Genomic DNA, 25,686 nt, shown 5'->3' with positions numbered 1-25,686 from the left:
AGCATGTTACTCAGGATTGCATCCAGATGTTTTTTTGAACATCTCCAGTGAGGGAAATTCCACAACCTGTCTGGGTAATCTGTTCTGTTTGCAATCACCTGCACAAGGAAGGTATCTTATGTTCAGGTGAAATTTCTGTCAGTTTCTGCCTGTTACCTCTTGTCCTATTGCTCGGCTGGGAAGAGCTTGGCTCCATCTTCTTGGGACATTCCCTTCAGGTACCTACAGACACTGATCATGTCTCAGTTGTCTCTTCTCGAGGCTGAACAGCCCAGCTCCCTGAGACTTTCCATGTGAAGAGATGTTGTTATTATGTTTCTACAGTCCTATACTGTTGTTATCATATTTCTAAAGTCCCATACCTCCTTACGGCTGCAGATCTTCACAGCACGGACTCCTTCTTCTGCATGCTGTTCTTTCTTAGTCAGGACTCCTTCAAGGATCTCCCTGACTGGCCCACCCAGCCCCTTTTATCCCAGTTATCTTCACTAGCCATAGCTGCAGCCCACTGAAGGACCTTGCAGCTGCAGCCCATCAAGAACAACCGGGACTTACCGGGGCAAGGCCTATATACAGATATTCATGTACAATACAGATATTTTACTAGGACTCAAAGGCCACCTATACTATAAGGAGATGCTCCAGTCCCTTGAACCACTTTGTTGCCCTTTGCTGGAGCTACTCCAGGAGTTCCTTATCACTGGTACTGACGAGCCCAGAGCTGGACACAACACTTGTGAGTCTCACACACACCTAATGAGATGTGGCCTTGCTAGGGATGAGTAGAGAGACACCTCCCTTGACCTCCTGGCAGTGTTCTTCCCAATGTCCCCAGGATACCATTGGCCTCCTTAGCTTCCTGGGCACACTGCTGGCTTGTGGACAGCTTGTTGTCCACCAGGACTCACAGGTCCTTCTCCACAGAGCTGCTTCCCAGCAGATCAGCCCAAGCCTGTACCAGTGCATGAGATTATTCCTCCCTAGGTTCAGGACCCTGCACTTGCCTTTGTTGAATTCCACACAGTTCCCCTCTACCCATCTCTCTGACCTGTTGAGGTCCCTCTGAGTGACTGCACAGCCCTGTGGGGTATTGGCCACTCCTCCAGCTTTGTGTCATCTATGAACTATGCTAAGGAGGCATCTGTCCCTTCATCCAAGTCATTGATGGAGAAGTTAAACAATACTGGGCCCACTATTGAACCTTAGGGGACATCACAAGTGACAGGCCTCCAAACAGACCCTGTGCCAATTATTGGGACCCTCTGGGATTTGCTATTCAGCCAGTTCTCAATCACCTTTCACCTGTCCAGTTTGCACACCTGAGTTTGCCTATGTGGATATGATATGAGCCAGTGTCCAAAGATTTGCTGAAGTCCAGGTAGACAGCAAGCACTGGTCTCTCCTCATCTCAGCAGCCAGTTGTCCTGTTGTAGGCTCCAGCATGCTTTAAAAATTTAGTTAAGTTGCTATGCAGCTGTGAAGCATCTGAATCATCTGTGAAAAGTATGTGCTCTGAGAGAAAGATCATACTTACCACTGTTTAGCTGGTTGAAATTGTTACATTCAGTTATATTTTTGTACAGGAAACTAAAGTATTTCTTTGTGGCTGTTCAACTCTGACTTTTTTTTGTGTTGGTAGTTTTTGCAGTATCAAATCTAACAAAATGGGGCACCTAAGAAAAACCCATATGAATTTTGGGGAAAATCAGACATTTACAAAAAGGGTTCATTGAGCTGTTCAGTTCTCTTTTTTTCTGATTTGTTACCCAGTATTTGGCAATTACCAGCAGCTGTAGGGCAGGAGGAGAGAAGTGAAGACAGGAGAGATCTATGCCAGCTAATTTATGTCATGTAAGGTGGGTCTTTGACAGCCTTCTTTCTGAAGAGCAATGTTAAAAAGTCAAGGTGACAGGAAAAAAACAATATTGGAGCTTTTTGTGGTACTTAGAAAATATTTTCCTTCTCCTCAAATTGGCACTTGGAAGGGACACTGAAAGCAGTAGTTTAATTGATTTCTTGGCAGCCAGCAGGTGAATATTACAAAGGAAATGCACTTAGTTGCTGGCTGGCTGTGTCTTCTCCCCCTGCCCTGTAGAACTGTCCCACAGTTAATTTCTTATGGTCTAAGAAGAGATAATATAAAAAGGAAGCATGGAAAAGGTTAACATGATTCTACTCTCATCTGCCACGATTTTTGTACAGAGTCCCTCCACTCCCAAAGAAAGTAAAAATTAGAAATTTATAATTTAGAATACCTCTGGGTTTCACATTATGATTCTTTTCCATGGTAGAGAAAATGATTAATTTGTTTCAATAAATATCATACCTTTTAATCTACTGGTCTTTGTAGAACAGTGACACCTTACACAGGGCTCAATTCCAAGTAATTTTTTGTCCTTTATTTTAAATCTGACAGAAGTTGTTCCAATAGCTTTCTGATATGCCTCTGTTTCTTCTTCCTTTAGATGCAGCCAAACCAAGCATTCCTTCTCAAATGATTCCTCAAACTTGCCAAGTTTTCTTTCTTTGCCATCTTTGCATGTTCGTGCATCCACCCTAATCTAAGCCAGGATGCACTGATTTGGTTCCTTATAACGCTGCTAATGCGCAGAACCACAGTGATAGGGAGGAAAGAAAATAACACTTAAAAACGGAAGAAGGATTCCTTCTTGATCATTGTAGCAGTCCCCTAGCTTTCATTCACTACTTTTAGTGCCAATTAAGAATTGCTAAAAAGATACAAAGGAAAAAGCATATATTTTTTAGGGACATTCTGCTTAAACATTGTTTTTATTACTCCTTTTTTTTTCTTCTGCAGAGTGGGAAGGCCCCAGTGAAAGACATGTTCACAGATCTCAAAGATGGAAGGAAGCTTTTGGACCTTTTGGAGGGTCTGACGGGGAAACCTCTGGTAAGAGAAACATCTGAGTCATATATCCATTTATTAAAAAAACCCCAGACCAATGAATAAACACAACACAAACTGAGGCATGTTATTTTTCTAAAAATTTTAATTTATTTAAAACCTTAATTTGCTTATAATGTGTACTTGTTCTCTACAGTTCCAGTGAAATTCCCATGAACTCCACGCATGAGATACAGCATCAGGCTGACCTCCCTGACCCTCTCTTGAGGGTTTACATACTGTCTAGCAAAGCATGTAAAATCAGTGGTGTTGTTCACATACTGAACATAGTGTATGTTTTTAGGAGAGATCTTTTAAAGGTCTGTTTTTGGATGATCAGGTTGACCTGTGTTCAGCTGGATCCCTGTGGGCTTCTAGTAAGCCTGTGAAAGATCCCTTAAAGAACAAAAAGAAAGTAAAAAGACAACCGCTAGTAGGTAAAAATCTGCATCTCCATTGAAAAATTGTGTTGTCTAGAGACAGGAAAAGACTGAAAACTGCTCAAAATGTGTATGGGAAAGTGCATGTGGCTGAAAACTCTCCCCTGCTAACATTAATGGCTCTTCAGAAAGATGCATAAAATGTGGTGAAACCTGTGAAACTTGGGATTAAATTCTTGATTTCACTATACCAAGTCTCAAATTTGTTTATGGCCCTTATGAGGAACCTTCAGTCATACAAAATTTCACATTGCAAGCTTACTTTATTTTTTAAGCATATGTGTTTTACTACTACTTTTAATAATTTGTGGTGTGATTTGAAGTATGATGAAAACAACATGAGTTTTTTGTTTCTAAGTTGATTACTGTGGTCCAAGTTCAGCTCCATGCTCTTGCAGTAAGATCACTTTCTGCCACAAGAATTAAATTATGGCGATTAAAAGAAAATGGAGTGGCAGGAATTGTCAAGTTGAAGGTTTGTTTTTTTTTGGTGAGATTTCTTTTTCGTTGTGGAGGTTTTTTTGTTTTTCTTTTTTTTTTTTATTCCCCCTGATATTAAAAGGAAGGGAAAGTCAGGAAGCATAACTTCTTCCCAGTATGCAAAGATTTAGCAGGCTTTTGGTGCCAGAAAAACAAATTGCTGCTTGTTCTCTCTTGGGAGCCAGAAAATTTCAAGTACTCTGGCAAATGTTCAAAAGACTCAGATTTTCCCCAGGAACTCTTCCTTTGCCTTTGCATTGCTGGTTTATAATTCTGTAGATGCTGGGAATAAAAATTTTGGACTTACGGAAGATGAGCTGAAACACATTTTGAATCCAAGGCCTGTCCTGTGCCTTTGGTTAAGGAATATTGTTCTGACCAGTTTTCATTCTGAAATTGTTGTGCATGATCTTGTTTGGGCTTTCTTACTACTACTAAAAGAAAGAAGTGAAAATCTGGAGATGCTTTTCTCTAATCTTGTTTGATATGTCCATTAATTCTGATGTTGAACAGATTGTAACTTTTTATTTTCAGCCTAAAGAACGAGGTTCCACCCGAGTACATGCCTTAAATAACGTCAACCGAGTACTGCAAGTCTTGCATCAGAACAATGTGAGCATGTTTTTCCACAGCTTTTTGAGAGATTATTTAGTTTATTTTTGTATGTAAATGAGTTCAGAATGCAGAGAGTAAAGTTTTTTTTGTATCTAAAATGAGACCTTATTGAAATGGGTAAACTGTTCATAGTTTCTTTTACGATGTAGAATTTCACTGTGCAGCAATTTTGTGAGATCTTAAAATGCAAACTTAATAATGTTATTAAACGACTAATCACAAAACTGTGCTTTGTTGAGATGTGTGCAGCTCCTAAGAAAAATGTGCCTTGAAACTTTGCTTCAAGCAAACAGCAGGACAAAAAAATAATTTCAAATAATGCTGCATAACTTGTGCAGGAATCTGTAAGGGGATGGCAGGTTTTGTGGCTCTATCCTGCTCTCTATTTCCAGGAGGGTCTTTTCATTGATTTCTGTCATCTGTGTCAAACATACAGTCTTTCTAATTTGCAGCTTTGGGGACTGGTCAGAAGAGCAAACAAAATCAAATTGTACTTTAAGAAAAATAAAAGTAATAATTATTTAGCTTAATATTTGTTTTTAATGCCTAGAAGACAGTAGTGCTATAGTAAAGTGGTTTTAGTTTTTCTTCCTTTTTTGACGAACAATTCCTGGTAAGTATGCTGCCTATACTTGGAATTTCTATTTGTGAATGTCAGGTCACTAAAATAATGTAATAAGATCATTGTGGAAATAAAATACGTGAAATACAAGAAAGCATGGGCATATTTATATAAACTGCTTATTGAAGAGTGATACAACATGCTGTATTATACTGCAGCTTCCCCTCTGTGTTGGTGGACTAGTGTCATATTTCTTGGAAGCAGACAAAGCTGGCAGTGGGTTCTTTTTGTTCTTTGAGGTACTGTAAATATTGATTAACTTTTTAAAGGCTAAATAATGAGTTTTTCAGCTTGAAATTGATTTATTTTATTATGACAATAAATGAAACAATACTGAATTGCAATAATGAATTATTTCTTCCTGAAGCTGACAGCATCTGGCTTTCTGGAAGTAAACAGATGGTCTTAGTTAGCTGAAGGTTGTTAGGGTCATGTAGTTGATTTATGCCTACTGCTTTGCTTCATTAAAAAGTGTGTTGTGTGTTACGATGGAGGGAAAAGGCATCCACTGAGAAGCAGTTGCATTCTGTTGTTTGAGAGTTTGTGGGCTATGCAATATTCATAACTTGTGAAATAATTTATAAAAGTGTTTAAATATATATTGCAAGGATTGGACAAACCTAGGGTGTAGGTGATCAAGTAATCCTGTGAACCTCGTCCTTTAAGCAGAATGGTTCGAAGTAAGGGAAGTCAACTTTTTTGATTTGTAAATCAAATTAAAATATAAATATAACTGAGGACCACATTTATTTAACTTTTATTTTCCTTTCAGGTTCTTTATACTTGAATTTCTGTTTTTCAGTTTTGACTGCTAGTATGCACCTGTATGTTTAGAGGAGAGAATAAAACTCTTCCTGTGGAAAATCATCTTTGGTGCCATCTTTTGTCATGCAGTTTAAGCAGTTAATATTAAGTTTATTTAAGCAGTTGTCATGACAAGTTCAGATGAACAATTTTCTGTCAACTCTGCTTTTCTCTTCAACTACTTTTTATTTCAGAGCACTTGGTAATACTTGGCTGGACAGCCAAGGATGTGGGGTGGGGTTGTTTCTTGGAGCTGTGATAAGTGTTTAATAGAGAGTTGATTCAACCTCTCCAGGTGGAGTTGGTGAATATTGGAGGAACTGACATCGTTGATGGGAATCACAAGCTGACGCTGGGGCTGCTGTGGAGCATTATCTTGCACTGGCAGGTGAGAGGCTACTGTGAGATCTCTTCCTTTCCAGGAATCATGTACATTGTTCTGCTGTGAGTTTCTCAAACCTTCCCAGGCTTTTGGTGGCAGAAAATACTGCTTCTATTTTGGGCTGGTAAATAAAGGCAGGCCAGTATTTGGTTTCTGCCTGAAGTCTATTGGCTGCCTCCCGTGATCTGTATTCTCGTATGTGCCCAGTTGTGCTCAGCTGCTCAGTTTAGTTCCTGCTGGTGTGAATTGCAGAGAGGCTTTTCGGGCTGAAGCATTGTATTTCTATTCCTCCCTCAAGGGCTTGAGGCAGGTAGTGTTTTACTGCTTAGGTAGCTGTGTTTGTCTTGCATCTTACAGCTGCTTTGTAAGTTGGTTAGTCTTATAGGTTGAATTGTTCCTGGTTTATCTAAGTATCTGGGAAGATCATTGAATTAACTTGTAGGGACTTTGGTAGATGTGTATAACTAGCACCCAAACAACAAACTATTTTTGCAGGATGAGCAGATATCCTCTTCTTGCAGAAAACCTATACAAGCTGTATTTTTGGAGTTGGTTTACTGGTGGAGCCACAGCACAAGGCAGTGAGGAGTGTTATTCCCTATGCTTAGAACAGACAGCACCAAGGAGAGTGAGAGGATCATAATGTACGAGTAATGTGCCATTATTACACAAAGCATCACTGGCTTTTGTAAGCAGTAGAGGGCAAAGATGGCCTGAAGACTGCTAGTCCCAAATTTCATGTGAGGAATTGGAGTTTGATTCATAGCTTTTCATGGGGAAGCCCCTTCGATGATTCGTGCAGTAGTTTGGTTTTGCAAGGAGAAAAAGTGGGGCATATGTCTGTAAGGTGTAGTTGTTGCTGTCTTGCAGGTGAAGGATGTAATGAAGAACATCATGTCAGATTTGCAGCAGACCAACAGTGAGAAGATACTGCTGAGCTGGGTTCGCCAGTCCACCAGACCTTACAGTCAGGTCAATGTTTTGAACTTCACCACGAGCTGGGCTGATGGACTTGCCTTTAATGCTGTGATTCACAGACATAAGTAAGTGGCAAACAGCTTGTCTTTGACTTAGTGAAGTAAACAGCTTTTTTCTGTGTCTTTGTGCTTGAACATTTGACAGCTTCTGGCCTATTTCAGTGATTCGTTTTCCAGGATTCTTGTTTGTTTGTCTTTTTTTGTGGTAACAATAGCAGTGGTGGGACATTGCCAGCATATTGCAAAGGCTGTAGCCAAGGCAGAAGTGTAACATTGAGTTCCTGCACATGCACAAACATTTGCTAATTGGAGTGGGTTTACATACCCCTTGGTGTGCATTTTACAGTGAATATATTGAAAGGGTCTCTGTGGGGGAAGGAGGAGTTGACCATCTTCTTTGCCTGAATTTCTCTCCTACCTGCTCTCCTTTGTGAAAAGAAATATTTCTTCCCTTGGAGATTGGCATATAATTTCAATAAGAAGATACAGAAGCTTCAAAATGAAGAAATGAGAGGCTCTGTAGCTCTTCTGGTGTTTTTTAATAGAATGTGCTTGAAAGATGATGTATGCAGTTCTTTCACGAGAACTGTGGGGCAGAATATCAAACTCTTTGGGTATCTGTAGAATATCCTTTAGTTGGTTCATTATACTTTATAAGGAATAGAGTTAAAGTTTCTTTGCACAGATCTTTTGTGTTTGTTCTGATTTTTGCAAGAATCTTCAGAAGTTAAATAAATCATCATTACACATTCTGTTAAAGTTGCATTCTTTTTTTTACTTCCTTTTTAAAAATCTCTTTGAGATCATCTGCGCCATCGATTCTAATCCTGTGTCTCTTAAATGAAGTCAGCTCATTGCTTTGCAAGGTCTGACTGTTCTTACCCATAAATAACCATTTTAATGTGGAAATGGCATAATAGTTTCTACAATGTAACCAGACCTCCTGGTCACCAGGTATTTTACACAGCAAATGCTTTACAAACACTCAGATTTACACCCAGCAGATGCCAAGTGTTTCCAGAACATACACCCACTTTGAGCCTGCTCTAAAGCGCCCATTTGGCCTGTGGTAGCTGCAGCAGGCTCTGTCACAGGCTCGCTGGCTTCAGGACAGGTCTGCCCTGACACGTCTCTGTGTGTTGTGGACCAGGGCTGGCTTGTGTTCAGCCTGCATGGCTGTGTAAGGAGGGCCAGCACCATCCTGAGGGCTTGTGCAAGTTTGGCAGGACTGCTGTGCAGGGACAGAGCAATACTGCCAAACCTCTCACTGGAATTTATCACGAGTATTGCAAAGCCCTTCCCCTGGATTGTGTGAGCAGTTGTGGTGAAGCTTTCCTATCAGCACAACTGCCTGTAGTGGCCTTGCTCTGCTGCTAAATGTGTGAAGCTTTATGATGGAGAGTGTGCCAGCTTTAGACACAAATGAAACCTAGGTGACCTGAGAGAAGCAGAAAAATTAGTTTTAGGCTGTTTGTTGTCCTTTTGTTTTAACTATGTGCTTAGGCTTTGTAGGATCTGAAGTCTCTGCCCTTTTCAGAGCACTTGTTAAGCAGCAAAAGCCTCAGCTGAAAGCTTTTGACTCAGTAACTGTGCTTTCTTGTGATTTCCTAAAATCTGGGTCTGAGCCTTTTATTCCATATTCCTTGGAGCCTGACAGCTGCTGGCATGTCAGAATTCAGCTTTGTTGTCCCTGGGCACAAGTCCTTTAGTCAGAGAAGCACCATTTTCCCCATACTTTAAAGAAATCTTTAGCTGGGTTTCTCTTTTCAGCTTTGAAGGAGAGAATTTAAAAGCACTTGCAAGGAACAGGGAGATTGGGGCAGGTTGCAGAAATGATAGGACAACAAAGCTATTTAACTTACCCAGACAGTAGTGCTTCCCTACTTAAGGGCTATTTTTCAATACTGCTTTTATATTTTATTTTAATATGACACTTGAAAGAGGAGAATCTTGGATTCCATTAGGAGATTTAATACCTTTTCTCATTATGTATCTATCAGCAATTGTTAGTTGTACTACCGCTTGGCTACAATATCTAATAACTTTGTAACACTTACAGCATGTAAGTAACCTATTACCTCATATAATTTTATTAGCATTTTACTGTACTGCTCTCTTCAATTTACTAATATTAGCTTAGCTCCTCTTTGAATTGAATTCTGCTTTTTGGTTTGCTTTTCTTACTCTTAGGTAAGTACCTAGTTGTGATCTATTATTTTGTTTTCAAAGTCACTATCTACTAAAGATTTACATGAGTCTGTGGTTCTCCTTGCTGCTTTTGCATGGATGTATAGTATTCCATGAGCTTCCATGCATATCTTTGTTCCTGCTCACCCTGCTTTCTTCTTTTTGCTTTTTAGGCTCTGTTGGCTTAGGGACATCCTGTTTCACAAATGTAATGACTTTACTGATGGTAAAGCATACTCTAAGTCAATTTACAACTGAATCAAATATTAAAAGAATTAAAGGCAAGCCCATCTCTTCCTCTCCCAGTTCTATAAAGTACAGAATCGATAGGAGTTGATGAGAAGCCACTCTTGCAGGAGAATGGAAGGTGTTTAAATGGCTCTGCAGCTGTGCTGCTGCAGCACCTGGCTGGTCATGCCCCACAGGTGTAGGCACTGCTAGGAATGGGCCCTGTTTGCTCCCTCTGCTTCCTGCTGTGTGCTCTGCTCTTTCCCCTTGAGACCCACCAGCATGTTTTGGGTGCACAGCTGGACTGGAGATGCCCTTGGGCTAACACTGATCTTAGATGAAGGCTGCTGGCACTGCAAATTGGCCAGCTCCTTGGCCTGGTTTGCACTGGGCCTCATGAGCACTTGTGATGGGATGTTTTCTTGTAGGCTGTTGTTTGTTATTGGGGGAAAAAGACCATGGGGAAGAGTGAGCAAGTGGGGTGGAGATTGCTGTTTCTGGCTGTGATGGCCTGGGGTGGTCACTGAGCCACATCACAAGTTTGGAATGAGGTTTTCCAGGAACAGAGTGACTCTTGATTACCCAGCAGTGCTTGATGCAGAAAATGTGTAGTAATAGTAATGCTGTAAAAGAAACAGTTGAGGAAAACTATTCTGGGATAAATTTTAAACAAAGCTTGTGTTCTTGCTAGTGGTATTTTATCTCCCATTTCAGTCCATGACTTTGTTTAGGACATGGAATGGTAGGTGGATGTTGCTGTGAGCATGCAGTCAATTAATTTGTGATCATCAGATTGTTACTAATAAGTGAGAATCGAGCTTTTTGTTTTGCATTTGTGTATATGCACTGAAGTTGGTATTTGGTATATATATGTATGAATATATTGTTTGGGTAGCTACTATCATATGCCTACCTTGATATTCTGCATGGTATGGAATTTTCTTATTTGCTTTCATTCTTGTTTTGCTTTTTCTTTTAGACCTGAGCTGTTCAGCTGGGATAAAGTTACAAAGATGTCTCCGGTTGAGAGACTAGAAAATGCTTTCAACATAGCCAAGAACCACTTAGGAATAGAGAAACTGTTGGATCCTGAAGGTGGGATACAGTTATTTTACTTGACAAGAAACTTTTTTTGAGCTCTCTTAAAAGAAATTTCTTCTATTGATACTAAGTATGAACAACAATTCTATCAACTTTGTGCAGTGCTATTTAATTTCAAACTTTAAAATTTGGATTTAAGCAAATGCCATTTGTTAGGGTAAGGGTACAGATGTACATATGTAGGCTTTGATGTTTTGAATATTAAGGTTTGGGTTGACTTTGCATCCAGGGACTGTGTAAGGAAGGTGAAGTTGGTATGCTGACTTTGTTTCCTTTTAGGTAAGGGGCTGTGCTGCAAGGGTGTGTGCTTTTCAGGTGCAGTAGTGCATTCTGTAGAATGGGGCAGTTTAAGAGTTCAGAATTTATTGTTCTTAACACACACACTGAGTAGCAGTAGCTGCCTAGGAGTGCTTACCAGGTAACCTTTATGGCTCCTGTTAAAAAGACTGACCTGTTGCTCTGCTTTGAAGTGAGCCTCCAAAGGTTCATTCTGAGAGATGAGCACCACCTTCTTATGAAAAACAAAAAAATTCACTGAATGGGTACTGTTCATAACCCAAGAGAAGTGAACCTGGCTCAGAAAAACTCTTTCCAGTGTGGAAAATGAGAAAATTACCTGACTGGCAATGGAAAAGGGGGATAGAGCCTAAGTGGAAATGTTTATGTAGGATACTGTCCTTTATACATTTCTACCTGGGAGATGCTTCAGAACAATTTTCCCCAAATGGATTTTATTGCTTAGCAACTTCATGTCTAGGTTCTTACTTCAAAAAGATCAAGACTTTTAATGTGAATTCACTTCCAAATGTAGAAAAATTCTTTTTTCTTTTTTTTTTCCTTCTTCACGGTACTTGCAATGTGTGTCCAGACTGGTCTCTAAGTTAAAAGTTTATGAAAGGCTGTTTGACAGGACAATATGTGAATTGTTACCTGTGTTCTATGTAATGATTAAAAAAATTGTCCTCATTTATTTTTCCCCGTGTTTTATCTTTTTGATGCAGATGTTGCTGTACAGCTTCCAGACAAAAAGTCCATTATTATGTATTTAACTTCTTTGTTTGAGGTCCTTCCTAAGCAAGTTACAATGGAAGACATTCGGGAGGTGGAAACCCTTCCAAGGAGATACAAGCAGGAGTGTGAGGATGGAGAATTCAGTGTGCAGCAGGTGTGTTTGTTGTCAAAGCCAGCCTTTCTTTTTTGGAGTTGTAATTTTAGCTGATCTTCATGTTTGTCAGTTTCTCTGGATTATGCCTTCTCTCCTGGGCAACACAACTGGGAAAATACAAAAAATCATAGCAGCTTGTTTGTCATTAACTTCAGTCTTTCTGCTTTCCTTTTTCTTTTCTGAAACACGTACAAAATCTTGTGTATTGAGATATAAAGTTCCATTTGTGTTGTGCTACCTTTTGTTTTTGTTTTTTTTTTGCTTCTCTGTTTCATATGTCTTGATCAGCTGAAGAGGGTGGTCCACAGTCTTTAACTCAATTTTCCATGGAACTTGTGGTGGTTCGTGGTAGTGATGAGGTTTTGGTTGGTTTTGAGATTCACTGTTGACAGAGCAAGATTAAAGTTGTATGTTCTATTCAAGTTCTTTACTAATGAACTTGCATTTTAATATAGTGACTTTGGCATTTCTCATTAAAATTTATCCAAAATTTTTTAACATTTTATGAAAGCTTGGAAGAGATCTTAGTTGTTCTGTTTTTAATACCATTTGGGAGGGCATGTTCTGTGCACTTCTAAGACATCTTTCCTCTTGGCTGCCTAGACTGTGGCACTTGAAGACCAGGACAGTTCTAGAGCAGAGACTCCCAGCACAGTGACAGAGGTGGATATGGACTTGGATAGCTACCAAGTGGCTCTGGAAGAAGTTCTTACATGGTTGCTGTCAGCCGAGGATGCGTTTCGGGAGCAGGAGGAAATATCTGGTGATGTTGAGGAAGTCAAAGAACAATTTTCCACCCATGAAGTAAGCTCCTCTTATAAATTCTTCTGTTGTGGTTTGGCTTCTTTTTTTTGTGTGTGTAAATAAGCTGCAGAGCTTCCATTTCCTAACCTTTATTCAAGGTGAAATTCTTCTTTTTAGAAGAATCATGATTGAAGCATGCTTTGAAACCCTAATGTAATTTTTTAAAATCAGCCTTTGGTGACTGGTTTACAGGTGTGCATAATAAAAAGGCAGCCTGATCTCAGATTGAGTTGTACTTCCCTGCTGCCAATTAAAAAAAAAACCTGGTCAGCCTTATGCCACTTGCTGTTAAATAAGGGGAATGCTGAAATTGACAATTATGTCAATTTATTCAATGGTCCTCCTGGGATGGTTAGGATAGTTTGTTTCAGAAATGTGTGTTGATGCTTCCAAATTATTCTTTTTTACAAATTTTGGTTTGACTTTGTTCTAAATCTGAAAAAACATCATGATGTTGCTAGAAGGTTATTGACATGTTAGACATTTTAGTTTTCTCCCATGCCAGCTTACTGTATAAAATTGAATATAGAGTTTGAATGCTGATCAATAGGAGGATTTTTTTTCCTTGTGCTACAGGTTTAAAGTCATGAAGCAAAGGAAGAGGTGTTCTGGATTTACAGTAAATATATGTTGCTAACTCATAGGGTTGTAATTGCTTTCCTACAATACCTTTCAGATGTTGTTTTATGTTCTGTTGGCCATAGGTAAATTCCTGTTTCATATTTTTGGTGTTTTTGCTTGAAGGCTCTCTTCTCCCCAAGAGAGCTTTCATTGAGGTGGTCAGTTTTTTTTCCTCTATTTTACTGGATCCAGAATTTTTGTAGTGCATGGAAAATCTTGTGTCAAGGAAACGAACAGGTCTGCCATGGTCATGCATTTGATAGTGTCAGCTCCTTCTAGAGCACTGATTCAAACATTATAGTTTTTTAGGATATTTACCAAGTCATAAACTCTTATAGGACCTCACAGGGATGTTTGCTTGTACCATTTCCAGGGTTTTATGATGGAACTGACTGCACACCAGAGCAGTGTGGGCAATGTTCTACAGGCTGGAAACCAACTGGTGGCCCAGGGAAATCTATCACCTGAAGAAGAGTTTGAGATCCAGGAGCAAATGCTGCTGCTGAACTCCCGCTGGGAGGAACTCAGGGTGGAGAGCATGGACAGGCAGTCCCGGTGAGTTCATGGCACACAGCTTCTTCTAGGGGTCCAGGACTGACCTCTGGTGCTTGCTGTGTTTTGGAGAACTTGGTTTGCATCCCTTTGTAAGATTTTTTTTAGAATTAACATTTCAGTTTGTGCACAAAATCCTCCTTCATACTTTGAAATGAAACAAAAGAAATGTGTATTAACTAACTGGGTTTTTCCTTTGGTCATTATGTAAAGTATTCCATGAATTGTTATGTAGATGTGCCAGACTAAATATATGGTATTTAAATGCAGTGGTTGCATGAACTACTGAAACAATATGAAAAACAAATTTAAGTTTGTCAATAAAGCATATAGTGGATGTGGATATCTATGGGTATTTACATAATTAAAAAGCTTTTAGAAGAATTTTTCCCTACGTATGGGTTATCAAGGTAAGAGCTGCACATCAATGGAGAAACTGTATTTTGTTGTGACTTTCAACAGTGGCTTAATTAGCAGAAAATCCCCACTGGACAAAACAATCTCTGATATAAATTGCATAATTAATGAACATTTTTTTATTAAGAAACAAGAATACTTATCTGTGTTCCTTAGCTAAATGGTGGAAATTTTATTTGGTCATAGGTAGCAGCTTTATGTATGGCCTGGCTTCTTTCCTATATGAGCTAGAATTTAGTTGCTTTCCTGGGGAAAGCTGTGTCTGAAGTAACTCTGCTTCCCCCTGCAGCCTGCACGACATGCTGATGGAGCTCCAGAAGCAGCAGCTGCAGCAGCTGTCTGACTGGCTGACGGTCACCGAGGAGCGCATTCAGAAAATGGAATCTCAGCTCCTAGCGGAAGATTTGGAGTCACTTCAAAAACAGCTGGAAGAACATAAGGTAAACCTTTTGCTGTTATGTAATATGTATAGGAGAAGTATTTGGAAGATGTGTACGTTGGTGGATTCCTTGACTGAGAAACTTGATTGTCAAGAGTCATAAATGGCTGTATTTGGTGCTTGGAAAATGATGGTGATAATGTAGAAAGGAATTAGAAGCTTTAACTTAACACCTGAGCACTGCTGTCTGGTAGGAGCTATTATATTTGCTTCATGCAGGAATTTTTTTAGGCAAAATTGTTACCCTTGCTTTGTGGAGAGAATAGGGCCTCTCCTGGTAAACTGTTGATGTGAGGAACAGTACGAAAGGTACTGTGGGCAGACTTGCCCTTAATTACTGGCAGGCATTACTAAAGCCTGCTTGAGTCTTGCACATTATTTTAATGTGGGAGTCAAAATCATCAGGGCCTTCCAAGTCACCAATTCCAGTCCCTGCTTTTGCAGGGATCACATCCTAAGGGAGTGCTTAGACACTGCTTTCTTATGTGTGCAGTATTTTGGAAGTGTTTTTTCTCTCAATTGAGTTTTTGAGTGCAAATCCAGCCTTTCTACCCTGCAAATGTTTTTGTGAAGGAGAGAGATGTCCTTTTGATGTCCACCTTTGTTGTGGGCAGCTTTAGTTTTCATGCTCAGTGCTGAGGTTTGACCTTCTCCCCAGCATGGGACATACCTCACAGAACAAGAACACTGGAGTATTTTTAGTCTGTGTCATTTCCTGTCCTTTGTTTTCAAAGTCTGGAGAGTTTGAGGCATGTATTTCATAGAGTAGCTTAGGTATAATAAGTGACATTTACAGTACTGTAAAGGTGTGTTGATCTTGCAGAGATATTTTGTAGTAGGCTTTAGCCATTGAATCTGTTCTTTTAGAAGTTGTATGAATATTTAAATCTACAGATTGCTTTAAACTGATCTGAGCTGCCTGTTTTCTGCAGTTTTCAACTATTAGGAGCATCATGGTCAGTTATTGCACTGTTGATACTTTTGAAATTATAGTGTCAACTCTTGAAAAATTAGTGGTTTTATTGATTTCTGTTTGGCATGCCCTATGTTGCTTCCTTATTAACAATAGCAGCCCTGTGTAGAAACACGTAAGATCTGCTATGTATAATATCAAACATTTGGAAAGTCAGTGCAATTGTCATGTGATTCTCCTAGTCAAGTATGGGCATCCAACTGAAAGCACTCCATCTTTTACAGTATTTTAACAGAATGGGTTTGAGTTCATTTCTAGCAGCCTTTTGCTTACAGTTTTTAGACTGCGCAGTGATTGCCAGTGGTAAAATCTATGCTTAGCTGTTGAATCTGAAATACCAAAGTTCTTTTGCCACAGCAGCTGTGATAATCACTGTGGCCAAAATAGCAAATGAGCAAATGCATTCAAAGTTGGTAACCTCTGATTTGTTCTTGTAGGGCCTGCAGAGTGACCTAGAGGCAGAACAGGTGAAGGTCAATTCCCTAACACACATGGTGGTCATTGTTGATGAAAGCAGTGGGGAAAGTGCAACAGCTATTCTGGAGGAACAATTGCAGGTAAAATCTTAGAGCCCTCTTTTTAAAACTCTATTATTAGGCACTTGAAAAATTTGCATGTAATTGTTAATCAACATTTTTGTTTAAAGACAATTTCTCATAAAAAGTAATTTAAAATAACATTTCCTTCAGGAAAGGAATAATAACTTAAAGAATTATTAAATCAGCTCAAGCCAAAACCTGCAAAAGCGTATTGGTGACTTTCAAGCTCTATTACTGATTAGTCAAGCTGTCTGCTTTCCCAATGACTTGGGTAATTTGGTAGTATATCCTTTCAGCAGTTTCATTAAATGGGAAGATTCATAGTACAACTCTTATTTCATGTAAGTTGTTTTCCTAAGAAAGTTAAAATCTCATAGCAGAAATTCTTGGAAAACATGAACACAATTTATCTAGGGGATATAATATGAAGTGTCTGTATGTGAGACAGAGTTTTTTCAAACAAAATTAGTGCTACTTGGTTCATTCCTTTTTATGCTCAAAGACTTGAGCAAAATCAGAGTTTAGGCCATATGTAAATGTTTTTGAAAGTGTTACTCTCCAGCTCTGTGCAATACAGCAATATCAATAATGGACAGGGAAGTAGATATAATGTAGAAAGAAGTTACTGTGAAGCAGAAATCACACTTTTGAATATCTGTTTTTGGAGTTTCTTTGTGAGGTTTTTAGTAATTTCTGAGTGTTTTGTGCTTTTGTAGAGGCTTGGTGAGCGGTGGACAGCAGTTTGTCGTTGGACTGAGGATCGGCGGGTCAAGCTGCAAGAAATTCAGCTTTTATGGCAGGAGCTGCTGGAAGAACAGGTGAGTAGCTGTTCAGCTTTTCAGAGTGACTGGTTGATTTGTGTGGAAGAGAAAAAACTGAAAAAGCCCAAAGAATCAAAGCTCTGACAAGGATTGATTTTTTTTTTTTTTTAATGGAAAATAAACCTTGAAAGCCTAGAATTTGTTATTGTTTGGGTTCCCTGTGTTCTTTGAGGACAGGAGTAGCTCTGAAGTGCAAGACAAGTATTTTTCCATAGGTTAAGAATAGAAGTTTATAGCTTCTTGTAAAGTAATTTCCAAGATACCTTGTAAAATGGTGACGTAGTGTGAATGTCAGTGATACTTAGAAAATTCATGGTCATTTTCCTATCGGGTAGTTTTGTAATTACAGAAATCTTCCTAATTAATGTATATGTAGTTCCAGCATGAACACATATACACAATACTAAAGTGTTTTCTTGCTTTGATATAATGTATTTTACAATAAAAATACTGCTCAAACGCAAGTAACTCATAGTATAAAAAATATGGTAACACAGCTACATGTGTTGTTTGTATGTCTAGAACTAGAGCTTGTTTCATTTCTCAGCTGAAAATATTTTGGTTTTTTCTTTGAAGGTTTTACTGAAATTGTGTTTTTCTTGAACATGATATGTATCACTGTAAGCTATTGTTTAAATAAGGCAGTACTCAGATTGTTTAGACATTTGAAAGAAGCCGAGCAGTGCTGGTATAACTACTGGTATCAGCTGCAGCCTGGTTTCTTTGACAAGGATGTTTTGTCTGCATTCTTTGGGGCTCCTTGTGTGTTTCTCCCTTACCTCTCCCATATCTGTTTCTAGTATATTGATACACTGAATTTGTAGCTCATGTGACCTTGTTTTTAATATGGACCCAAGGTTAAGATTCTGGTTTATCCCATGCTGAGTATCTGTTTATATATGTTTCTTTAAACTAATGTTTTGTTATCTGTGTATGTGTATCCAGAAAATTGTATGCTAATGTTTTCTGGGAACTCTTGGGCATGGTAACTCGGAATTGAGAAAGGATTCCCCCAAAATCCTTGCTGTATATGTTTGAGTTACGGACTTCAAGTGCTCTTAGTTTTGATGACTCTGTCATCATGTCAACATCCTTTTCCACCCTTACATTTGTTTGGGAAACACTCTTTGACTATTACAAAACTGTTAGAAGTGACATGTTCTGTTGGAGTTGAACATTTGAGCTCTGCTTATTTCAATTTGTGTGAAGCAATCAGTGTGCTTAGTGTAGAATGTCAGATAACAAATAAAGAAGAAATAGAAGTTTGTTTTAGCTGGTTTAGATGAACCTTTTTGTACTCATTATTTACCTGAATAATTCATTTATTACTAGTGGGTTTGAATTACAAACCCACAATAATGATCAAGTGACTTAGAAAAATTACAGTCTGAAACTACTTAAAATTGAATACAAACACTTTTATAACACAAAAGTAACTAAAATGCTTTGTTACAAGCATTTTCTATTTTGTCCAACCACACAGAGAGATGAGCAACAGTGATGCATCAACCTTTTTGTGGCTGCCTAGAAAGCTCTTGTACACCACATTTTCAAGTCAACACAATCCTTACCGCTCAGGAAACAAATTCCTCAATCAGTGCCAGAGACTTCTTAGCACTGTGGTAATTATGTTTCAGTTTTCTAGGGAGAGTTATCTTTGACTGCTGATTTAGCAGAAATTAGCTGAACGCATGAAGGGTTTTTGAGCTCCTCTTATGCATAAAATATGTTGGCTGGGATGCCAGCATGATTTTTCCAGAGACTGTGTGATGTTATAATTTTTTTTTCTCACAGCCTTATGGCATTTCAACCACCATCATATTTTCTGTCTGTAGATTTTGCATATTGGTTTATGTTGGAAATGTAAACTGCCTTAGCCCTGTGGCCCAAAGTTTCTATAGTAAGTTCTGGGACAATGCCAAAAATATATAGCTAGGATGGGGAACCTGGTGGCTATTGTAAAACGTGTTGTTTAAAGAACAAAAAGGTCTGTCTTGCTTTGTGATTTATTTTTAAACAGAGAGGAACAGCATTGCACCAATGCCTGGGCAGCTGAAGTTTATAGAGAGATGGGTGTTCTACTCCGTGGAGATTGCTGTCCAGTAGCAGCATTATGTGGGAACATAATATAGAGTACATAAAATCCTTCCTGGTACTCGATGCCAGTTATTGCTCGTGTTACTACAGGAGTGCAGTGTGACTGAAGAAAAGTGAGACCCAGGACAAGTCTTGTAGGAAAAAAAAGGAAAAAATGAAAGGTCCCTGAGTTAGAACTATTTAGAGCAGACTACTCTAGCTTCCAGTAGTCAATGAAATAGGATTTGCTGAAGTTGTTTTGCAATTGAAAGCAGGTACCATAAACAGGGAGGTCACTGATTGGTATCTGAGTCTTTGATCAACTGTCTGGACTAAAAGAAATGTGAATTACCAGTGGTGTCACTTCTGTGAGAAAATGCTTGTAACAGCATGTGAGTCACAGAGGAAGAAGGGTAGAAAACAAAAGAGCACATGCATGCCATTTTGATATATTCTATTATGACTTATAAATCCTATGTTAGCTTTATGGTGGATATCTGTTTCCTATATAAATAACTTGCAGGGAGATGGGCTCTGATATATTGAGAAATGATTTTGTTGAAATTGTTTTGCTGGAAGTATTGTTTCCCTAATCTGATAGTTTTGTACTCTTTTCTGTATTATTTTTGTTAAAGTTAATTGACATTCCAGCGTATAAAGACTGCAGAACTGTGCTTTGAATGCAAAGATTTTGAAGAAGAAATTGTCCATAGCTGTTTGACAATCTTGGTATTTTCTTCTGTTGTTTTTCTTATGATCTGCAGTGCTTATTGAAAGCTTGGCTAACAGAGAAAGAAGAGGCTTTGAGTAAGGTCCAGACGAGCAACTTTAAAGATCAAACAGACCTGAGTGTGAATGTTCGAAAACTAGCTGTGAGTATTGATATCTTGCTCTATCCCAACAAATCTCATAGCTCAGGTAGTACATCTTTCACCCTGTCACCACCCTTTCAAACCCCTTTGCCTTTTAGCCATGGAATTAAAGCTTAGGGGAAGTAGAATTCTTGATGTTCTATTTTAATCTTTTCTTTTAACTACAGATTTTAAAAGAGGACTTGGGTATGAAACGACAAACACTAGACCAGCTGAATGAACTAGGTCAGGATGTGGCTCAAATCCTTGGGAATGGCAAAGCATCCAGTAAAATTGATCAGGATCAAGAAGAGCTAACTCAGAGGTGGGACAGTTTGGTTCAGAAGCTAGAGGATTACTCTAACCAGGTATTTACAAGGCTTTATTACTTTTTAGCTTTTTGTATGACTGCATGCATGCAAACTTCACTGTGTCACCAAAATTGTCCAGGCATCAGGCTAGAGAGGTAGGTGAATGCTTTTTCACATGGGACTGACAAAGGTGCCTGCATTTTTGGTCTCCAAAAGCCCAATACTAGTACTGACCAGTACTATTACTCCTTTCTCACACAGATTAAGCTTCATTTTTCTGATGAGTAAAGCAGGCTTGCCATGTATTATCAGTCTATGTAAATGCCTTTAAACATTGTAAGAGTGCTGGGACTGGATTTAAATCTGATACTAAAAGAAAACAAAGGCAAAACCTAAACCCCAGAATAGAAAAATAAATGGGAGTCATACAAGTATTTATGCTCTGTGCGTATGATTTCTCATCTGTTGAAAATAGAGTAGTTGTTTGTTTGACATGTAATGATGATAGCCAAGCTAGATCGTTCAATGTTTATTTTAGTGTTTTGAGTGCTTGGTAATGTTTTTATTTAGACAGAACTCCTACTGGATTCTGTGAGGGTTTTATTTGACAGCTTTATAACTCATATGTGCTTTTTCTGGTGATAGTAATATGTTGTTATGGTAAAAACCATGGCACCAATTCATGATCCATTTAATGTATAGTGAATGAGTTGTGCAGTCTGGGTAGGGGCTCATTGCAGCCATGTGGCTTTAATTTGTTCTTGTGTTTTAGTCAAAGCACTAGAGAATGCCAATTCCTGTCTCTGTCCTTTCACTCTCCTTAAATACCAAGCACATACCTGGAACTTACAGGTTGAGTCTCCAGGGACTTACCTTATAACCTGATAAAGAGCATGGGAGGTTTCTATTGACTTGAGTGAGCTTTTAGGTCAAATTCACTGTGTATCAGCTCTTCATGAGATCTAGGCTTTGTTTTATAGAGTAAGAGTACAAAATGTAGAATTGCTAGTAATAAACTCCAAGTACCTTTGTTCTTTCTGTGAAGAAATGGTGAAAGAAAATACATATAATGCTCCTTTTGTTAATTTTAGTTCACTTGGACTGGCACAATTCTAGTTGAGCTGAGAATTTTGATGCTTGGTTCCCATCTGTAAAATGAGAATAATGATCTTTTTCTCTGGAGCGTAAATATGATAAAAGTGCTTCATGACAGCTCAATGTGGTCATTTGTGGGAGTGAATGAACAGGCTTTTGTGACTGAATAAAAGGAAATAAGAAAAAACAACTCAGCTTGTGTAAAATGACACATAATCCTTACCCTAAATTATTTTGTATAGGTAACTCAAGCTGTAGGAAGCATAGGAATGTCACAGGTTTCACAGAAGACTGCTGCGGAAACACCATTGAAGGAACAGACAGTGGTTAAACAGTCCAGACAGGAATTGCCCCCACCACCACTCCCAAAGAAAAGGCAAATTCCAGGGGACAGTGAAGCAAAGAAAAAGTAAGTACATGTCACTGCAATTTTCCCTTGCTCATTGGATACTACAGAGACTGTCTTGACTTTTGATCCTTCTTTTATGCAAGTGAGCAATACTTAAATTGCAGTTGTGAGGTTGGGCTTGGGGGCTTGACTAGATTATCTCCAGTCATCCCTTCCAACCCTCACAATTCTGTGATTTTTTGAATGGGAATGGAATGTTATATACAGCCTTGTTTTTGGAGCAGCAGAAAACCTGTAGCTTCCATTAATTTCAAAAGAAAACAGGGATGTTTTGTTTCTCATAAAAGCAAGTCTTCAGTCCTTTGTACCTCAGCTCCTTTGCTGAAAAGACAGATTTATATTTACTTTATGCAAAACACCTTCTCATCTTTGCTCAAGAGGTGGTGTGAACGTGTCAAGCATTTTGATTGATTTATTATTTATTTCTAATTTTCCTAAAACATATGGGAAAAATGGGAGAAACTGCACAAAAAAAGATGCCCAGAAACATTTTCCATCTCTTGTATTTAGTTATAAGAATAATATTATGCTGATGTCTTCTTTGACAAGTATTTCTGGAGTGGCTGGTCCTCATTTGCATATATAGACTCATGGAATCATTTGGGCTGGAAGGGGCCTCAAAGATTATGTCATTTCAACCTCCCTGGAAGGACAGGGACACCTTCCACTAATGTAGGCTGTTTGGAGCCTTATCTAGTCTGGTCGGGTAGGCTTCCAGGGATGGAGCATCCACAGCTTCTCTGGGCAGCCTGTTCCAGTATCCTACCACGCTCATACTGAATAATTTTTTTCTGATACGTGATCTAAATATAATGTCTTTCACTTTAGAAGTTACTCCTTGTCTTATCAATACCCTTCCCATTGAGTCCCTCTCCATTTTTCTTGTAGCCTCCCCTTTAGGTACTGGAAGGCTGCTATCAAGTTTTCCTGGAACCTTCCCTCCTCTTAAGCCAAACAGTGTTTCATAACTTGTGTTGAATTCTTGTTATTAAATAGCATACTTAAAACTAAAGGAATTGTTTAAATATAAATTAGGAAATTAAATGCTATGTCCTCAAAATTTTGCTTTTTGTGCTTGGCTGAGGAAATGAATGTTTCCTTGAAGGATCACTGGTGTAAATCTTTGTCAGATCATTTAGAGATACAGTAGAGGCTGCATCAAGACTAGGGAGTAACTGTGTGTTTGTGCAATGAAGAAGAGTCTTTAATTAATTTTTTTCTGGAGGAGGAATGGAGGTTTGGAGGGGTAAGGAACCTGCCCAAACCCTCTTGAAGACTCTGGTCAGACCTTTTGAGCTCTGCTAGGGGCGGTGTGTGCATCTGGATGTGCCAGGGCAGTAAAGTAGTCAGCAGCCATTCTGTGTCTCCTGAATTGTAGAATCTATTATAGGTTTTGAAAGCAAAAATGATTTATCTGTCTGTTTTCCTAGAGTTGAAACTGTATTAAAGCCAGGGGTAGTAAATATAGGTCATAAAGTTTCTGATGTTTTTGTGTGTTTCCATTTGCTTCTTTTGAAACCAACAAATGACCAGTTAGTGGAATTTTACCAGTTTTCCCATGGAAACTTTGACAATTGCATTTGTTGGGGTGCTGTTATTCCATGTTAGGATTTGTTAAGTAATGTAATTGTAATTCAACCTGACTTGTAGTCTGTACAGTGTATCTGTCCATCTCTCAAGTTCTGTACAGTACTGATTAATTGGAGAGTTGATTTGGTCTTTTTTTTGGTGGTGTCAGGTTGTAGCTTAGAAGCCATAGGGGTAAGAAAGTTGTTAGTATAGATGTGTGCACTGTAGACAAAACCAGTAAGATATAAGTTAATTTTTTGTCTGCTAAGTGTGCAAAAATCTTTGTCAGCTGTCACTGCCACTGTTAGCTTTTCCTTCAGACAAAATAGTGTTGCAGACTTTTGAAACTTAGAACTGAAATTCTTACTTATTTTATTCCTGAGGTCTAGTTATTACTTTCAAAATACTTGCCATTGAGAGATCTGTTTTGTAGCATATTAAAAGATATGGTTATAATTTGTGTGAAGCTATGTGTAAAATAAATTGCACCATGATTCTCAATTTGTTCCTGAAAGCTGATATTATGGGTATAATTTTTATTATAGTAGGCTTTTAAAAGTCTGTCTCTACTTCCTGTGAGTAGTAATATGAGGAGCATGAATTTTGTGTAAAGCCTTGCTGGTTTGGGATTGAATAATGTGCTGAACTGTAAGACTTTTGATTTTTAAGACAGAGTGAAACCAAAAAACAAACCACTGTCTGACCTTTTAAACTAGGTTTGATGCTGAAAGTACTGAGTTCTTGAACTGGATTTCAAAATCAAAATCTGCCATTCAGGCCGCAGACATCAAAGAATATAAGAAGATGAGAGAGACTTCAAGCATGAAAGAAAAATTGAAGGTAAAATGGGGAGATAGAACATGTTTCAGTGAATACTCTACTCTGTATCTAAGCTGGCTGTCAGCTGGAGGTGTGAGCTGATCCGCATGCTTTGAGGGGATTAAGTCTCTCAGTTACATAGGTTCAGAACTGAGCATAGATGGAAATCTCTGACCAGCTGGACACATTTTTTTGCCTGTGGTGTTGCATAATCCACAGGAAATTTAAAAAATAAATTACTGATGTCTCCCTTGGAGGTCTGAAAAGTGTCTGTCTTCAGGATTATTATCTTTTACACTAAGTAGCATATTTTGGTTTAATGTTTCACAGTTGGAAATGGCCTTGACTGATGCCACTTACATAATTTTGGTAGAGATAGGCCCGTGGGGGGCTCAGAGACCCCTTGAATCATGCTGTGACACTCCTCAAACGCTGTTCCACCCAGGGTCCAAAGTGGTTTGTTGTTATAATGCTTGGACGTGTTGTTTGCTCTATTAATTTTGGAGAAAACCTGATTGTTACAGCTTGTGTACAGTATTGCTGACCTGCAAGACAGACTAGATAATTTTATAGTGTCTTTTGGGAGCTATGAAATAACCATTTTATTTTCTGTTCCTTGTCAGGAATTATTCTTGCCTTTTTCTGGTTCTTGAGCATTCTTTGTTAATGAAGACTTACTGGAGCTTTAACAGGACCTGAATCTGCTTTCGAAATCAAAAACAATACTTAAAAATCTCTATAAAGAGGCTCCTCTATAGTCCTCTTGTGGAAAATGGTGCCAGTAGGAATGTTTGGAATGGGAGTACTGTTGGAAATAAAAACCAAAACAACTATCACAATATTTTATTTATAGATCTTTAAGAATGTTTATAGCTCTTTAAAAAAGAGGTCCTGAAATGAACACCAGGTTCCCATGAACAGCACTGTTTTTAAATGACTGGACTGTAAGTGGATAGGACAGAGTTTGTTCTTCCCAGCTGTGCAAATAAGTGCATGCTTCTGAATATACTGTAGGAAGCCTAAACCAGAGTAATGACCTTTGACATGAGGTTCAAAAAGATTTTGCTTTGGAGATACTGTGTTGTAATCACAGAAGATATTGAAGCTGTGGTTTTGTGGCCAAGGAGCTCATCTTTTCTCTGTGGATGTATTCTACCGATTGACTCACAAAGGAATAATCACCAATATGTATAGCTTGTGGGAGGAGCTTTTTCCTTTAAAAATCTTGGTAGTCATGGAGAATGTCCCTCTCCAAATCTTTGTGAGAGTAAAGTACTAGAGCTTATGAAAGTGGATTACTGGTGTGCTATAGTTCTTGCTGTTTGGACTTCTAGGGAACAGGTCTGTTGGTGCCTTCTACTGGAAATCACAGTAGAAACTGTAGAAATGAAGGGGCCATTAAGAAGAAAGTCTTTTCTCTGCTGGTTCACATTGAGAATTACAGCTGAATGTTTGATCACAAATGTCTTGTTTTAACTATTGTC

The 25,686-nt window shown here is 38.6% G+C and overlaps 1 protein-coding gene across 1 annotated transcript in view; it reads left to right on the top strand.

Annotated features, from left to right (window-relative positions):
- Window positions 1–25,686, top strand: part of UTRN (utrophin) — a 341,981-nt gene that overhangs the window by 69,734 nt on the left and 246,561 nt on the right. The window contains exons 4-18 of the mRNA XM_058801643.1: window positions 2,819–2,911; window positions 4,360–4,437; window positions 6,162–6,254; window positions 7,119–7,291; window positions 10,620–10,735; window positions 11,743–11,906; window positions 12,510–12,710; window positions 13,705–13,886; window positions 14,590–14,740; window positions 16,150–16,269; window positions 16,968–17,069; window positions 19,913–20,020; window positions 20,188–20,367; window positions 21,648–21,814; window positions 24,100–24,223. Of these exons, the coding sequence (XP_058657626.1) occupies window positions 2,819–2,911; window positions 4,360–4,437; window positions 6,162–6,254; window positions 7,119–7,291; window positions 10,620–10,735; window positions 11,743–11,906; window positions 12,510–12,710; window positions 13,705–13,886; window positions 14,590–14,740; window positions 16,150–16,269; window positions 16,968–17,069; window positions 19,913–20,020; window positions 20,188–20,367; window positions 21,648–21,814; window positions 24,100–24,223 (2,052 nt within the window). The remainder of the gene's footprint in view (window positions 1–2,818; window positions 2,912–4,359; window positions 4,438–6,161; window positions 6,255–7,118; window positions 7,292–10,619; window positions 10,736–11,742; window positions 11,907–12,509; window positions 12,711–13,704; window positions 13,887–14,589; window positions 14,741–16,149; window positions 16,270–16,967; window positions 17,070–19,912; window positions 20,021–20,187; window positions 20,368–21,647; window positions 21,815–24,099; window positions 24,224–25,686) is intronic.

This window comes from Ammospiza caudacuta, chromosome 3 (assembly GCF_027887145.1).
Source record: "Ammospiza caudacuta isolate bAmmCau1 chromosome 3, bAmmCau1.pri, whole genome shotgun sequence".
Taxonomy (NCBI): domain Eukaryota; kingdom Metazoa; phylum Chordata; class Aves; order Passeriformes; family Passerellidae; genus Ammospiza; species Ammospiza caudacuta.
This window is presented reverse-complemented; position numbering and strand designations above follow the sequence as displayed.